General features: G+C 40.7%; 1 protein-coding gene and 1 long non-coding RNA gene across 4 annotated transcripts; both read right to left on the reverse strand.

Annotated features, from left to right (window-relative positions):
* Positions 1-1,240: 1,240 nt before the first annotated feature.
* stx12l (syntaxin 12, like) lies at positions 1,241-6,364 on the reverse strand. Of its 3 annotated transcripts, none has more exons than XM_028980688.1 (10): positions 6,230-6,364; positions 5,856-5,954; positions 5,672-5,741; positions 5,244-5,343; positions 4,642-4,767; positions 4,515-4,558; positions 4,106-4,208; positions 2,212-2,284; positions 2,048-2,130; positions 1,241-1,928 (listed from the first exon to the last, which is right to left on the reverse strand). In XM_028980688.1, the coding sequence occupies exons 2-10, from the start codon at positions 5,932-5,934 to the stop codon at positions 1,890-1,892; spliced, it is 717 nt and encodes a 238-aa protein (XP_028836521.1). In that variant the 5' UTR covers positions 5,935-5,954; positions 6,230-6,364; the 3' UTR covers positions 1,241-1,889. The 3 variants fall into 3 exon arrangements, with proteins under 3 accessions (XP_028836521.1, XP_028836519.1, XP_028836520.1); XM_028980686.1 differs by having other exon boundaries at positions 1,517-1,980; XM_028980687.1 differs by having other exon boundaries at positions 1,517-1,980; positions 6,195-6,288.
* Positions 6,365-8,013: 1,649 nt separating this feature from the next.
* On the reverse strand, positions 8,014-9,779 carry LOC114791347 (uncharacterized). The gene is made up of 3 exons (XR_003749980.1): positions 9,650-9,779; positions 8,279-8,534; positions 8,014-8,157 (listed from the first exon to the last, which is right to left on the reverse strand). It is a non-coding gene; the product is annotated as an uncharacterized LOC114791347 (long non-coding RNA).
* Positions 9,780-17,921: the final 8,142 nt, after the last annotated feature.

Genomic DNA, 17,921 nt, shown 5'->3' on the forward strand with positions numbered 1-17,921 from the left:
CCTTATGTCATCTCTGTGCTAATTTGCAGAGCAATTCAGTATCCATATCCACATTATGCATGTCTTTAGTTAAAGGCCAAAATCTCATTAGTTCATCCTAGTCCCGGTGAACAGTATACTTGAGATATGATATTCACACACATGCAAAGAATGCTACCATGTCTGCATGACATGTGTCTGGTTTATGTTTTCAATTTAAATCAGAACTGCTTGGAAGGATGTTTCCAATGTATTCCAATACATACAGTGCATCTGGAAAGTATTCACAGCTCAATTTTGAGCTTCATGGCAAAGGCTATGAAAGTGCTTTCTCAGTTTTTTTTTCTTTTATAAAATTTGCCAAACTTTTTTCACATCATTATGGGGTGAAAAAAAATTATTTGGAAAAAGTGATTTGTGGGGAATTTAAAGGCCTGTATTTTTGTCTGTTTGAGAGCTGTATTTGGTCTGCTGACCACACATGAAGTGTATGTTGGGCAATAGCTAGTCATGGTTAGGTTGCAGACAGAACCATAAATACTGAAAAGTGAAATCGAAGTGAATGTCATTGTGAAACACGGTGAAACGTGCCCTCTGTATTTAACAGACACCACTGGGGCATCCGCCAAGGTGCCACTGAGCAAAGCACCGTCCCCACACACTGCTCCCTAGGCACCTGTCATAGCTGCCCACTGCTCACTCAGGGTTATGGGTTACATTTGCATTTACAGCATTTATCAGACGCCTTTATCCAGAGCGACTTACAATCAGTATTTACAGGGACAGTCCCCCCCTGGAGCAATTTAGGGTTAAGTGTCTTGCTCAGGGACACAATGGTAGTAAGCAGGATTCAAACCTGGGTCTTCTGGTTCACAGGCAAGTGTGCTACCCACTAAGCTACTACCACCCTTAAAGGGTTAAATGCAGAGGACAAATTTCACTGTGTGCTGTGCTGCTGTGTATCACATGTGACAATCACTTCACTTTACTTTACTTTAGTGAGCAGTGGGCAGCCAGGGAGTGCCCAGGGAGCAGTGTGTGGGGACGGTACCTTGTTCAAGTGGACCTCAGTGCACCTTGGCCGTTCAGGATTTAAACCAGAAACCTTCTGACAACGGGTTCGTTCTCTTACCTGTTAGGCCACCACTGCCCCTGATTTTTTCTCTCTGCTACACTGATTTTATGAACAGATGTGATAGCAGATAGTAAAAAAGCTAACACAAATGTTTCTTCTTTATGGAATTGAAAAAATTGGCAAAACAATGCTAAAGAAACTTTATTAGCAATTTTCAAAACATATTCATGACTATGTTTTACTAAACATTTTTAAGGCTAAGATCATCATGAGGAATATAAAACTGATCCTTTAACAATGTTCCAATTACAGTGATGCTTTTGGGAAACTGAATTATAAAGATCATTACCAATTCCTCTATTTATCAACATCTGGTACTTAAATGTTACAACTAAACGATGAGCATTAAAAACAAACTGAATGTCAACTATTAGAATCAATAATTTAGAACCACAAACTATATATATTTATACAAAAATCATTTATACAAAAAAGATAGACTCTCAAACATTATTTGTCAAATGGCAGACAAAGGACATATTGTGAGATTTTCTGACTCACACCACTACCTGGTTATCTTGTTAAAATGAAAATTAGACTACTTTATTCTTACTTTGCATAATCTCTGTTAGCACTTGGCATAACTGCGTCGCCCACAGAAGCAATCATAAAAATGTTTAAAATCTCTTCAATCACTTCAACAGCCTCATTGATAAGCAAACTACAGAAAAGTGCAACTGCTTGTTACAAACACACACACATAAAAAAAAACATTCTCTCACTCTAATAGTCCCTGTATCAGTATGAAGACAGACGTGTTGTGTGGTTCATGTGATCATTTGGCTCCTCCAGATGATAAGACCAATAATGGCCACTATGAAAGACAAGACAAGAGCAAGAATGCACTTCCTCTTCCGGGACTTTCTCTGTGACAGAAACAATGGTTATGGTTCTGTGTTCCTGTGCTGTTTCTTTGCCAGGTCTCTGCCTTACCTGATAGTAGGCAGCCCTCTGCAGTTGCTCCGCCCCTCTCTCTACGTGGACCTCTGCACTCTCGACATTCGCCTCAATGCTGTCTGTCACAGGTATCAAGCAACAGGTTAAGTGGGGGAACGTCATCGCAAGGTTTTCATTTTGACGTGACGAGACCCTCTCACCTATCATCTCCCCCTGGTCATGGATCATCACTGCGATGTCTTTAAAGATCTGATTCACATCCATTATTTGTGACTGAAGCAGAATTGAGATTTAAGTTCATTTTCTGATAGCAGTTTGTGAAGATTACTGCACAGTGCATCCGGAAAGTATTTTTCCTCGGAACTCTATACACACACAACACCCCATAATGACAGGATGAAAAAAAGTTTACTTGAGGTTTTGCCAAATGTATTAAAAATGTAAAAAAAAAAACTGAGAGGCACATGTACATAAGTATTCACAGCCTTTACCATGAAGCTCAAAATTGAGCTCAGGTGCATCCTGTTTCTCCAGATCATCCTTGATATGTTTCTACAGCTTACTTGGAGTCCACCTGTGGAAAAAAACAGTTGATTGGTCCTGATTTGGAAAGACACACACCTGTCTGTATAAGGTCCCACAGTTGACAAATTTCTTCAGCTCTGCAGCAATGAGCAAAGTGGCCTCAATCATCTGCAAGTTGAAGTTCAAAACCACTGAGAGATCAGGGGAGAAGGACCTTAGTCAGGCAGGTGACCAAGAACCCGATGGTCACTCTGTCAACTCTCCAGATGTCCTCTGTGGACAGAGGAGAACCTTCTAGAAGAACAACCATCTCTGCAGCAATCCACCAATCAGGCCTGTCTGGTAGTGGCCAGACGGAAGCCACTCCTTACTAAAAGGCACATGGCAGCCTTCCTGGAGTTTGCCAAAAGGCACCTGAAGGACTCTCAGACCATGAGATACATGGACGCCAGGTGTCACAGTTGGAGGAAACCAGGCACCACTCATCACTAGTGTTACGTCCTTTAGGCCGTAGAATCGTTTGGGGTGTTGTGCGTGTTTCTCTTTTAGGCTGTCTGCTGGGGCGGAAATTTGGATTACGGTTACGCCGACCAATTCCCTTGTCACCTTTCAGCCAATCAACGCACAGGACTGAGAACTACTTAAGGACAATTCAAGCCTCCATTTGAGGCTCATTGTTGTGGAGCCGGAGGAGGAGGAAGCGAGAGGAGAGATGTGGAGTTGGAGTTTTTGGATTGTGTTAGAGTTGGATAAGCCTTTGTTGTGTGTTAGTGATTAGTGTGGTTAGTTGTGGCTTTGTGGTGTATTTGTATTGTCTCTCCTTTCATGGTGTGTTGTCCTCCTGTGGATTGTTGTTGTATATAGCACTTTAGGTTTGGATTGTTGTTCACTACTCACTATAAATAAAAGCACAATATTTCACTTGGGCCTGATATCTGTGTATTCCCACCGCACATATTCCATCTTGTTTGTTGTCATGTTTCCCAACCCCTAGACGGGGACGTGACACTAGTACAATACCATCCCTACAGTGAAGCATGGTGGTGGCAGCTAACGGAACTGGGAGACTAGTCGGGATAGAGGGAAAGATGACTGCAGCAATGTTCACTGGCATCCTGGATGAAAACCTGCTACAAGGTGCTCTTCAGCGACCCTAAGAACACATCCAAGATATTAAAGGAGTGGCTTCAGGACAACTCTGTGAATATCTTTGAGTGGCCCACAGATTGAACATCTCTGGAGAGATCTTGAGAGGTGCTGCAAAGAAGAATGGGCCAAACTGGCCATGAATAGGAGTTCCAAGCTTGTGGCATCATATTCAAAAATACTTGAGGCTGTAATTGCTGGTCCATCGACAAAGTATTGAGCAAAGACTGTGAATACTTATGTACTTGGTTTTTTATTTATTTTATTTTTTTTTCAAATAAATTTGCCAAAAACGTTCACATTGTCATTATGGGAATTGTGGAAAAAATTCATTTCATCCATTTTAGAATAAGGCTGTAACATAAAATGTACATATCTTATTTTGGACTTTTGGAACATTTTTCTAAACATCAGTTTACTCACCTCCAGCTGCCGGATGTTACTTTCTCTCTCTCTAATGATGTCCAGGTCCTCTTGTGATACAGTCATCTCCTCCTGGATCTGAATTTCACTCTGTTCTTCATTACTGCACTCAGAATCAGAACAATATAGCAATTATTTAAAGTGAAAATAAGACCTTAAATATAAAACAAAAAAGGGAACTTAATAAAAAAAAGAGGAAACAATCCACTGTTACATAACTATGATCAAAATATCTATGAATGTCTTCATAGTGGCTGATTCATGGTTCAATGTCCTTTTCAGCAGGAGTAGTAGGCAATTCAATATCTTGCAAACTAAAATCAGAAGGTTTATGACAAGCAATAACGACCTGCATTTTACATGAGCTATGGTAATTAGGGGCGTAAAAATAGTTACAAATAATACAGACCTTTCAAATCTAACAAGCTGTTCATCTTGGCTACCCTCACCAATCTGCAAGGACAGAAAGTCATTTTGCATTTTGCCATGCCTCATCTTGAATAGAAAGTCAGAGAGTGAGTCAGAGGGGGCCTTACCACCAGGCAAGCCCTGGCAACGGACTCTTTCTCTTTTTCAGCCGCGCGCCGCTGCACCACCTGGAAGTTGTTCAGTGCAGCTGAGAAGTCGTTCATCAGTCGCTCTTTCTGGATCTTCTGCTGCCGCTGTGCAGAGGAGGTGCACAGGCCTGGCATTTTAATATATCCACATTTAAAGCAGGTTGGGCATCAACAGAGATAATGTATCAGAGTGTCCCAGTCTACTGTATGATCAGTGTTGCCTTTGACATAACTACTAAACTATTATAATGCAAATCCTACATCAATACTACACCTCTACATCAATCTACACAAGTGTCTGAACATACATGGCTTCCTATGAAGCTGATATCCTCTGTACTGTTGTGTGATGCGATTATAAGTGTTCACTTGAGATCTAATGCCAGGATTCAACAGACAAACTTAAAGTCGCCAGCTAGTGACTGTGATGGATATGATGCTCGCCCATGGACCAGATGACCACACTCAGGGATCCATCGGGTCCCTGAAGAAGACACTTACCCTGAATTGCTCCAGGGGAAATTGATTTGTATAAGAAGTGTAAGACACACACTCACGCACACCCACCAGACCTCACTCACCTGCTGTGATGGTGAGAGAGGTGGAGGGAGTGAGCCCAGCTCCTTCAGGTGTCTGTTAGTCTCCTTAGCCAGTTGGTTTGTATAAATCTGCACCTGCTGACTGCATGAAAATGAGAATTGTGGCACAATAAACAAATGTTTGAGGTTAGAAATGCTTTCTTCAAAATGATACTGGAACAAAACACAAGAAATAATTCAAAGTGATTTTGAAAATGTAATATTCTATAGCAGCACATTATTCATGTGCATCGATATTCATGTTGCATGCATGACAAATAGTGGGTGTTGAGATGAAACCTTCATTAATGGCACTTATTAATGACTTAAATACTTTTAATGGCAAGTAAACATCCTAGATCAGCCAACATTGTGGATGTTGTGGCATATGAAATGTCGTTCTGTGTATCAGAAGGAGAAATGTCACTTACAGTCGGTCCTGGAGCTCTGGCGTGTCCTGTCTTGTCCCCAGCTGGTACAGCATGGTTTTGATCTGGCCAGCTGTACACATGAGGTACAAAATGGCAAAGCAATGTTGCATGTAGAAATACCAGATGAGGATAACGAGTATGATTTCATGCATGAAGGAGAGGAGAGGTGACGGCTGTCACTCACTGTACTGTGTGATCTTCTGAACGCTGGAGCTGCATGTTTGGGCGAGGCTACTGAACTCTGTCTCCCCGCTGCAAGCCATCCTCAGACCGCTGCTAGCTCCTGTGCGACACGCAGAAATGACAGCTTACGGCCATACAAGCAAACACTGCTTCTAATGTGACGTCTCGCAAAATCGCTGTTATGACGCGTTCATGGTTTGCCATATCTTGGTGATTAGCGTTATGCTAAATAACTAGTGGTGCATTTATACGCCATAACTGTTAACCGTGCGGAATGTCGTCGAGGTTTGGGAAACACGCGACCGCGTTATTCCCGCTTTATAGCATTCCCGTTCCCAACCTGGCGCCACGGACCGAGCAGGAGAAACGTCTTACGGTGCGCGCTGCTCGCCTCTCCGCCTCTCCGCCTCCGGTACTAAAACCCGGACGCCGGGCCAGCGCCGCGCGTCACGTGGAGCCGATTTGCTTTATTTCGGACCACAATGACGCTTCTGTTTCTCCCAGAGACCCCGGCAGCTCAGGCGTAGCATAAGACCTTATTTTAACAAATATTTAATCAACACACAAAAGCAGTATGGGAATGCTCCTTGGCTTTGATGTGTCTGAATTCGTGGGAATATGACTTTCATTGTAAGACGTGAAATAACTTGTGATTTAATAGAAAAGAACATTTATTGAGCACTTACACCATGTTGTGGTCGATCACAGATTTAAAATATTGTGATTTCTAATGAAATGTACGTTCTTGACAGACCTGGTCTATATCTCTTGGATATAGTGGCCAGGTGTATTAATGGTAAAGTTTTGGGGAGTAACGAGTTACAGCAACGAATTCATTACATAAACGTTTTAATTGTAATCCGTTACAATTTCTAGAGGAAACAGTTGTCATTACATTACAGTTACTTCTTGAAAGTCATGTTAACCTTGTATGCAAAACATTGCCGATATGTTTAGTAATGGTGATGTAGCGGGAATCATGAGAATGATATTTGTTAGCCGGCCAAGGGTTTGAGACCAGCATGCTTTGCGGGTCTGTAAATTGGGGAATTTACATGGGAAGCGGTACACAGTAGTGTAGATAGTCAGGCAAGACCAGGCGGAGAGAAGTCCTGCATTCCGACCTCCAAGTGGATTTGAAGATAAAGAGAATCTGGTGGCGCCACCTGCTGGCCCCAGTGCAAATGAAGAGCGATTTCTGTTTTGGGTGAGATGACTGAAGCGTCTCCTTAATTCTCATGATTCGCCCCATTATGTTTTTGTCGTCCTTAATGTTTTAATTAGGTTTCTGAATTAAATTATTTCAAATGAATTAAAAGTCCGAGTTCGGACAATAATCTCCTGTGTTTCCTTTATGGAGGTACTTTTGCGTTTTTTTTTATTGAAACATAAAATACAAGACTGGGAAGTAAGAAAAATTCAGATCGGGTTGCTGCCACCACCTTTTTTATAATCTGGTCAGGTCCAGGGATGTAGAAAAATGCCGTAGCTTTATTAACCCTTGTGTTTTCTTCTCGTTTACTACGCACCTTTTGTCCTCCCGGTAACATTTTACCTGGTGTGTTGGCTTATAAAACACAAGAGATTAAATGAAAACCACACTTATTTATTTCACTCTTTTAGTGAGCTTGTTTGCAGTATTTTAAGATAAATTTTTACACTTAAAAACGTGGTATTATAGACCATTTAACCAAAATAATACTAATTATTTCCAAAAAATATATATATTTTCACTATGGTTATGATCAGAGGCACAAAACTAGAATATCAGAATATCAGAAACTGGTAAAACCTGGGGTGTTTCATTGCTTATAAATCACAAGGGATAAAATGATCACATATATATTGTTGTATATTATATATTGTTAGCCAACATTCCAACACATTAGCACATACTGCATATACTTTATGAACAATAAACCATTTACATGATAAGAGCATGCTAACAAATGGGATTTGCACACACCTTCTTAAAATTAATAAAATAAAAATAGTCAGTGTGTGCATGAGAGGCAGATTACAATGTTTTTTACAAATATGTGCATTGCACTTCTTGCACCTCCTACTGGTTTTGTTGTCATACAAGCAGAATTTGCACCTCTTCTTTTTGGATAATGGGTGAGGAGAAGCTGCTGGGTGAGGGAAGGCAGTTGCCGAGGTTGATGCGTCCTGCTGGACCTCCATGACCAAGCTGGCACAGGCTGGCGTGCGATGAAGGACCTGGCGTGTCACAAGTTCCCTTCCAAGTTCCTCAAGGAACAGCCTCCTCCAAACGGGCTGTCATCCGTTTACAACTGTACACACTGGTGGCATGCAGCAAAAGTAATAAACAAATTTGTCAAAAAATGAATTCTTAATTTCTTACACATGAATGCAATGCATTGACCTGAATGGACAAATATTACAAGGAAAAAGTAACAATACCTTATCGAGGTTGTCAAATCCCCCTTTGTTCTTGTTGTAGTCCAAGATGATCTGGGGCTTTTTGTCCGCTGTGGCACCAAGTGTAGTATCCCGATGCATAGTGCTCATGAGAAGCACATTTTTTCCTCTTTTTGTGTATCAGTGAAAACAAACTCGGCAGAGAATTTCTCCTTCTTTCATTGGTAGAAGGGCAGGGGGAAGCTCTGGTTTATTCTCTCACAGTTCCCACCATGTTCAGCTTCTTCCTTAGCAGCTCCTGCCCAAGGGCATAGGATATGAAAAAGAGGTCACATGTGATAGTGTGTCCCTGAAGACCCTCTGTCATGTCGAGAACCACACGCTGGCCCTTGTTTTTCTCTCTGTCCAGATTTTGATGCCATACTTGCCGGGTTTACTTGGTATATATATTGTCTGAATTCACATCGATCTCTGAATGATATCAGGCACTCGTCCACTGTCACATTAGTGTTTATTGTTATCTTGTTCCCAATCAGACATCAAAGGTGTGAAATGAACAATATTTACAGATGTCCACAGATGTTTTAACTGGAGCCCCAATGTGTGTCTGAGAGTTGGAATACCTGTTGCTTTGAAGTGTGTGTGTGTGTGTGTGTGTGTGTGTGTGTGTGTGTTGGGGGTGCATGTGTGCATGTGACTGTGACTTTTCGAAGTCATTTTATGTTGTCTGCCTGGAAAGGGCAATAGTTTGACCCATGGCGCCACTAAAACTGACAGGGTGAAATTGTCACCAGAAAGACCACAGCGCTATAAATTTGAATAAAAAATGTAATTTAATAAAAATAGTTATTTACAAAAATACAAATAGCATAGTATGGAACATCCCATGTTATTTTCAGACAAAAAAGAAGGGCAAAGTTAAAAAAAAAAGGGGGGGGGGGAATCACTGAAGACAACAAAGGTTAAATAATCGCAACAAACAGCTCACAGCGAGAGCGAGTCAACATACTTCGCTTCAGGACCCACGGTCATTAACACTGCAATTAATAAAAACGGGTGAACACACTTCAAATACAGGACACACAGTCGTAATCACTGCAAACACAGGTCTCCCCCCAAAAAGGCGCTCATATGCATGTTCCACTCCACTCGTGAAACTGAGCTCTCGCTGACTTAACCCCGCCCCCTACTTCCCGACTCACTTTAAAAATTCATACATCAATAAACACACAACACATCATCATTCATATCACGATAGACGTTTAAAGCCACTTATCAAGTACGGGCTAGCTGTATAAATACCATGTGCAACTTCTTTATATAATAATTATACTATTATACTGTCCAAAAACCACAGGTATGTTCTGATAGCTCAGAAACACAATTATTTGGTGCTGTACTTGCCGTGTTTACCTTTAAGTACTCCAGATGCCGCAGCACTTAGCGTTTAAGGGCATGCTCATGCGCAGTTGCCTTTGGTAGGACGTTTCGATATGTAGGATGAAATAATAGAACACCGCCACTCCGAGTCCTGCTCTCCTCCCCCGCCTGCCACAATATATTCACTAGATGCCGCGTTGAATGGGGGCGTCTAAAAGAGCGAATGCGTCATCAGAGCCGCCATCTTGGGACGGGGTGGCGCTCAATTTACAGGAATGGACGTCTGTCAGGGCCAAAGTGGAATACAGAATTAAAGAACCATAAACCGGCAAATTTGTCTTGGTTTGTCAGACATGTATTTACGACCGAGTCGTAAATAACTGGATAGAGAAGCGGTTTTTGAAAATATAGCATATGTCTTATGTTCAAAATGTAATCTGCATATAGGTATTTTTTCATTCGAAATTAACATACGCTACACCCCTAATACATGCAGAACAATGCAAATACAAAGACCACAAAAAAGGGCAGCAATGTTCACTGAAAGACCCTGACAGTCTTCATGATAAACTTTGTGTAGACTTGTATAGAACTATAGACAATGAGCTGTACACAATAAATCTTTTCTGACAAGAAAAAAATACTTTATGTTTTATATTTAATATACTTTCTATAGACAATGAACTAACTATACAATATATACAACATATACACAACAACCCTTACTCTACCATTAAAAGACTCTCCATCTACTCTAGAACAATTTTCAAAGCTGGAACATAGCCAGTTATTATTAGTGTTCATTTAGTCCTGGACCCATTAATGAGCACCAGTCAGTAAAACCAAAAACACATCACAACCAATAACACCGTACTAAAAGTCGCTGTACTTGACACACACAACTCATCTTCTCTTTTAACATTGACAAAGGCTGAAAAATAACAAAATTAATGTATGAAATAACACTATATTACTTAATATTGTATTTTGGAGAAGCATCTGGCTCTCACAGTGTCTGCTGAGAAAAATCTGGCCCTTGTATAAAACTAGTTGACAATCTACAAGGGTCTTAAATTTGATGAACGTGACCATAAAAAGGTCTTTAAAAGTCTTAAATTTGGATCCTTTAAACCTGCCGAAACCCTGGAACTAATATTCATTCCAGCATATTCTTCACCTTATAAGGATCTTGCTATCTACCAAGGAGACAACCAACTCTCTTTCTCGACTCACATCACCAATATGTAGATTCCCTTCTCTACATTATCTGACGTATCCGCCCTTATCTATCAGCACAGGTCGCCTAGATACATGTTCAGTCCCTAGTAATCTCACGACTGGATTACTGTAACTCCCTTCTGGCAGGTCTACCTCTGAATGCCATCCAGCCTCCACAACTAATACAAAACACAGCAGCTTGACTGGCATTCCTAAATTCTCCCACACCACCTCACTGCTACTCATCCTCCACTGGCTCCCAGTAGCTGCCCCACGCATCAGATTTAGAATACTGATGCTGACCTACAAAGCCAAACATGGGGTTTCACCATCATACCTCACAGCACGTATTATACCTCGCACTCTCCGACCTTCCAGTAGTGCTTGCCTGGTTCCTCCACCGTTGAAAGTGTGAGGAAGACTCTTCTCTGTCTTGGCCCCTAGGTGGTGGAATTACCTTCCACTCGAGGTCAGAACAGTACAGTCCCTGACTACATACCTCTTTATAGAATACTTAGACCAAGTGATTAAAATTATTTGTATTCATAGTTAGGGTCCTAGTGATCCAGAACTGATTACTTGATGGTAACATGAAAGCACGTTTTAAGTTGCTCTGGATAAGGGCATTTACCCAAATGCCGTAAATGTAAATATATACAGGTGTCGGTACAGAATCTGTGCCTTTCCTATATGGTGGGGGTGGAACGACAGATGTAACATGAATAACGTTATTTGACGAACACAAAATTTCATAACAAACAAGAAAAGAAAAGAAAGTCTTACTTATGAAATGTTATGCCTTGATTGTTTATTATTACAGTCATATACTAAAGGGGTTTGAGGGGTTGGCCTGTGTGGGCATTAGAAAACTGTTCTGTCTCATCAACAGACGCTTCACAGAACAGCTTTGCTTTATTTTGATACAAAGGCCAGTAGGCAGTCAAGCAATCAACTTTTAGTTTGGCTTGCCCAGCAATGGGAGTGCGGTCACCCTTATTGCCCAGTCCTGCACACTTCCTAACAGTGCTTAATTCCCGTCAACTTCACTGCATGTATAACAACCAAAGTATATACAAATACTAACATGTAGCACACATTCAAACACTCAGCTATTTACATTGCACATGCAGAATTTATTTCCCTACCACTCGCAATGCATGCCATTTGCCTCCACCACAGTATCATACTTTTTCCATGTCCATACTCTTCAAATAATTTTTCAGCCTAATGCATGTGAGACATCTACGGTCTGTGATTTCATAGGCTACACCTGTTTAATCTCATGGAGAGAGACAGAGACAGTGTTAGATTATGAAGCGAAATTATGAAGTGAAATTTCCAGGTATAGAGGCCTGCATACAATGAATCTGTATAATGTCAAATTTGTGTAGATTGTTTACATTTGTTGTTCATTTAAGCAAGTTCTTTAATTATGGTGCTGTTAATTATTGTGCTGCTCACATTTCTTCTCATATAATTTAATGTATTTTTTGTACAATTAATTCCCCCTATATACACCTGGATATAAATAAAGTTATGTAAGTTGCCTCTCTTCTCTTTTCTATGTTCATTTCCCTTTGTTTGGGTGTTCCTTCTTCCTGGTGGGTTTTGTATTTGTCCTGTTTGTTCTCAACACAGAAGCACGCACAGAAGTGAGGCACTGCTAACAGGGCAAGACACCTTAACCGGAGTGTGGTTCACTACCACATCAATACGAATAGTCGGCACCAGGATCAATGTTAAGAGTGCTAGATGCACTAGGGGTGCTTACTAACACGTATTTACAACACACAGTCATGGACATGCAACAAAATAAGAATCAACACAGAAGATCTCATTATTGTTATACGTATCCAAAAGAATTTGGTTTTGATAAATGATCCAAAAAAAAAGTATACTAGTAAAAGTATTTGGCCTATACATTTATAAGAAACCCATTCTTTATCAAAAATGGTCTAATTTGAAGACCTGGTGGTCTGTTTATCACATCTGTAACCTGTGGGGTGTGGCAATGCAAAAGTTGCGAGATCCATAAACAGAATCCAATTTTCCTCTTAAGGCTTTGCTAGTGTCAGTTATTCAAACAGTTACTCTTAGATTTGTGATGCTGGAGCTGTCCTCCTTTTATTATTATTACACTGTTTAATTAAAAACTCTGAATCCAGGGTGGAAAAAAGACCATTGGTCAGGGTTATATCCCAGGGTGTGACATAACTGAGCAATAAATGTGGGAATGACACCAAGATGTCACATTTCATGGGACATGGATTCCCATGGCAACCCATGAAGGAGCACCAGCACAGACAAGTAAACAACCAAAAGGATTCAGCAGGAGTCCAGACCAAATCCTAAGGATGGAGGAGCATCTGACATGACGGCATGACTTTTGTGAAGACAGAAAATCTACACCGGATCATATGTCGGTGCTAAAGTTCAACACGTAGCCAGTGCTGTAGTACGGTGGCCCTGAAGTGCAAAACCAAGATCACTATATTGTTGATTTTTTAATTATTGATTTCACTTAACATTCCATATTGCTTCATACTGTGTCAATTCAGTATCCATAGCAACCACCCAGTGCTGTCTGCCTGTGTCTTCTGTTCTCCTCAAACCTAAATATTTGCAAAATTTTCTGTACCAGCCTTATTCATGTAAAATTTTTTAAATAAATTAGATTTATTTTTATAACTTTTTTTTTGTAACTATAAAACAACGGTTCAGGATGCATTTCACTGCATTTTATACAGCTTATGTAAGCTATGCAGATGACAAATAAAAATCTTGAATCTTGGATGGAGTAGACTGCTATTGTCGGACCTTCAACAGACCATTCTAGAAAGCTGGCCCTGAAGGATGATGAATGCCCTCAGTTTGTAACCTTAAAATGCAATCATTTATGTTTATTTAGTCGCTCTGGATAAGGGCGTCCGATAAATGCTGCAAATGCTGCAAATGACATTTATACAATTTCACAAGCAAAACACTAGTCTAGTTTATTTATACATAGCATAAAAGTAAAAAATAATCGCTCTCAAAAAAGGTTATTTCACTGGCAACTGGACTTGTTATGGATTTTTGACAGCGTTTTTCCTTTCCATTCCAGAGGGCTTTCTGTTTTTTTTTTTTAGATAACCATGACCTGGATGACTGAGAACCTTTACAGATATCTTCATCTCTCATGTCAAAAAGGATTTGCAGCTCCTGCTGTTTTCTCTTTTGTGGAAACTGGGTCCAAATGGTTCTTTGAGTGTTAAAGGTTGCCACATTAGATGTTTCAATTAAAAAAGCCCCATCATCATAATACGTTGTACAAGAAAACAGAACTTCTGGTGGAGAAATATTAAGTTATTAATAAGTGATTGAAGGACAGTTACCTGCAAAACAGTCATGTTTTTTGTGTTTATATGGGTGTGTATGGAGATTGAAGATTAGCTCATCTGGTTTTATCCAACAGAAGAGCTTCTGGACCACAAACTGCTAAAAAGTGCACTTAATAGTCAGAACATAAAGAGCAGCACAGCTGGCTGTGTATGAGGCTGTATAAATGTTTGAACACATCACTACTTATTGGTGTTACAATGTGGCAATGTTTTATTTCAATATTCGTAGACGTATCAAATTGCCTATTCATGCTCTATTCATTCAAAATATTTTTTTTTCAGCTGTATATACCTGGATTTTATAATTAATATTCAGTCATTAAATTTCTAATGTATTCTAACTCTCAGTCACAAAGTGTAAACAAGAAGGTAGACCTAAACAGTATGCGGTTCATTTGAGCAATGTTGAGTAATACCTTTTTTATGGTCAACAGATTTTAAGATAAAACAAGATATTTGTTTTGTTTCAGTAACCTGTTCCCGCTGTACAGTGCTGTATTTGTTTCATTGTTGAAAGTCCTGTGTAGAAAGGATTTTAATTTTAGTGCAATAAATGTTTTTGCTGACAAAAGGAGCCAGAATCATGCAGCCCAAGTGCAAACCACACAGAATGAGAATTTACAGAATGGACAGATTACAGTCTGAGCTGGTTCCACTGTGCAGTACAGTGGTTTTATGATTTTTCCACAGAGGCTGGTGTTTTGTGTCTGCTGCACCAGGAACGGTGATCTAAGTAAGACTACGGCGCTGGAGAAAGGCCAGTCTGTACTGTCTGAACTGAAGGTGCAGAACAAGAACAATGCAGCAAAGAGAAATGAGAACCCACCAAATAACCCTGAAGAACGTCTGTGCAACGGGGAAATATTTTTCATCAAGCAAAAGTGCTGCAGGCATCTCTTTTCTGCAGTGTATTTTAAGCAGTGGTGGCCTAGCTAATCAGAAGATTGCCGGTTCGAATCCTGAACTGCCAAGGTACCGCTGAGGTGCCTCTGAGCAAAGTGCCATCCCCACACACTGCTTTTGTGAAACTGATCTTGAAATAACAGGTGGTTTATTCTATGAGTTCTTTTATAGTAAGGCCTTCTGGACTGACATTCATTATTGGTTATTCCCCAAACTTCCTGATTTCTCCTTGTTTTCAGTATTCTCCTGAAGGATAAAAATCATAATTTGATTATTAATATTATTCTTGGCAAATTCTTCTGGTGGACACGTCCACCATATCATGGTGATTTTCGTCTCTTGCTTTCTTCATTGAAATCCATGAAAAGAAAATGGTCACTAACTTTTAAAACTTGCTTTAGATCTAAATCTGCTCAGTAAACCCCTTTTTGTATAATATTTTAATAAGTTCATTTAATATATAATAAGTTCATACTGTTTATTTATTCCAGGTCCTACTGGAGTGAAGAAAAGCTGGCAGTGGGCATATGCTGTGTGACTGTAAGCTTTTCCTGCATAAGGTGCCAGAAGGGACGCCCACCCAGCCTAGAGAGGTGGCCATTTCTGCATCAGGTGACCTTATCTCTGCTGAATTCAGCAGCAAAGACCGTTTCACAGAAAAGAGAAAGTGGGTGGACATCCTGGAGGGCCTTCATTGCATTCTGGCAAAGAAGACCGCCTGAAGAACCACGTGGTTCATGTCCTTTGTGAACCCTATGACATTGCCGCTATTAAGGCAACTCTGTCAGCAGCGGTCATTGGTACATGGATCCAACGTTTACTTGGTGTCTTTCATTTCAAGAAAGCAAAGTAAAAGATTCATGCCCCTCTCAACCGCTGTAAGGCTCTACCATAGCTGACCACACAAACACAACCATCCATTTACATTTACATTTACATTTACAGCATTTATCAGACGCCCTTATCCAGAGCGACGTACAATCAGTAGTTACAGGGACAGTCCCCCTGGAGCAACTTAGGGTTAAGTGTCTTGCTCAGGGACACAATGGTAGTAAGTGGGATTCGAACCCGGGTTTTCTGGTTCATAGGCGAGTGTGTTACCCACTAGGCTACTACCACCCATCCAGTACACCATCTCCATTTCTCTTAAGTTTTTTTGCTTTTTTGTACAGTGAACTTTTATATTATACAGTCGACATAGTGTCTGTGCTTTTATCTTTTGCTGCTTTTACTGTCCACTTCCTGCCGTGACAATGTTAATAAAGGATCATCTTTACTCATCTTATCTTATGCACTTTCCTTCACTTGTACTCCTTTTAATTAACTGGCTTGTTCTCTGGAAGCTGCTATCTGTACCTGTCAGAAGACCTTGTAGGAGCTTCTGGTTAGAATACAATCAGAAAGACCCTATATAATAATAATAATAATGAAAGTAAAGTGAAGTGATTGTCACATGTGATACACAGCAGCACAGCACACGGTGCACACAGTGAGCAGTGGGCAGCCATGACAGGCGCCCGGGGAGCAGTGCGTGGGGACGGTGCTTTGCTCAGTGGCACCTCAGTGGCACCTTGGCGGATCGGGATTCGAACTGGCAACCTTCTGATCACAGGGCCACTTCCTTAACTGCTAGGCCACCACTGCCCCATAAGAAAAATAAGAAAGTAAGAAAAATAAGAAAATAAGAAAGACCCTAGTCTGTCCTGTGAGCAATGTTTCCAGGGCCTCAAGGTCCTTGTTCACGTCAGAGTTAAAGACGTAGACATTGTGGTCTCATGCTGAAGTAAAGAAGGGTGCTCACCCATTGGTGGAGAAGAATCATTGAGTAGAATCACATCAGCAGGCTGGGAACTCCATACCATCTCATGCTGTCCTCTAAGGTCCGGACAGTACCTCCTGAATTAAGAAGATCATTTAATTGAGTCATATCTGTCTCAAACTTATTGTTGGTGTATGGGCCGCCAGCAGGAGTACGTAGGTACTGAGGATGAACAGGGTGGGGAAAGCGCCGCCTGTTTCTTCAGCGCCTGAACAGACATGCGAGTCTCTGGTTCCGTGTATGAATCCTGCATAATCCTACAGGTAAACAGGTGGGTAATGTTGCCTGGAAGATCTTTGTGGACCTTCGTGGAACAGGTATTGTACAGGCAGGAAGGTTCCAGGAAAGACAAATGTCAGCATAGCATCCCTTTGTGGTTGCCACACTGTGGTTACTGCTGCTGCAAATTTTCACCAGATTTAAGAAGGAAGAGAATCCCCTCAGAAGTTCCATAGATTACAAGAAGTTCTGGAGGATAAGAACAGGCTGTCTTTCTTTCTTATTTTACTTTCTTTCGGTACTGTTGAGGATATGAAGGATTATTTTTTAGGAAATGGGTCCTCTCTGAACAGTTACTGTGGGGTAGTGCAGAAAAATAGGTAGTGAGCAAAAGTGTTGGCAGAGGTGATGTGAGAAGAAGAGTCAGTAAGCGATGTTACGCAGTCTGTTCCCCGTTTCCCAGCTCTCCCAGGCACATCTATCAGGGTCTACGCTCCGGAGCTGCGAAAGCCCAGGTCCGAATACAAGGTGAAAACACACACAGATTATAAGATGTGCTGCTACTTTCTTGCTGACTCCAAACCATGATGTTAAATTTTTCTGTTTAAAATGTTGTCTTCTGTTCTGTAATGAACATTTCTGTGTGAAATTCAGCAGATGACTTTTTTATCAAAAGTTAACATTTCTTCTCCTGTTGGCTGTGCTTGCTTTGGTCATTTAGCCTAAACTAAAGTGGGTGATGTTATTCTGTTTAATAAAGAAACCG

This window comes from Denticeps clupeoides, chromosome 5 (assembly GCF_900700375.1).
Source record: "Denticeps clupeoides chromosome 5, fDenClu1.1, whole genome shotgun sequence".
NCBI classification, from domain to species: domain Eukaryota; kingdom Metazoa; phylum Chordata; class Actinopteri; order Clupeiformes; family Denticipitidae; genus Denticeps; species Denticeps clupeoides.

Excerpts from the sequence above, each read along its gene's own strand:
- stx12l (XM_028980686.1), bottom strand. The coding sequence starts at position 5,934 with ATGGCTTGCAGCGGGGAGACAGAGTTCAGTAGCCTCGCCCAAACATGC. Across the intron at positions 4,768-5,243 it reads CTCTCTCACCATCACAGCAG|CGGCAGCAGAAGATCCAGAA; the intron begins GTGAGTGAGGTC and ends TCCTCTGCACAG. Across the intron at positions 2,131-2,211 it reads TGACCAGGGGGAGATGATAG|ACAGCATTGAGGCGAATGTC; the intron begins GTGAGAGGGTCT and ends TACCTGTGACAG.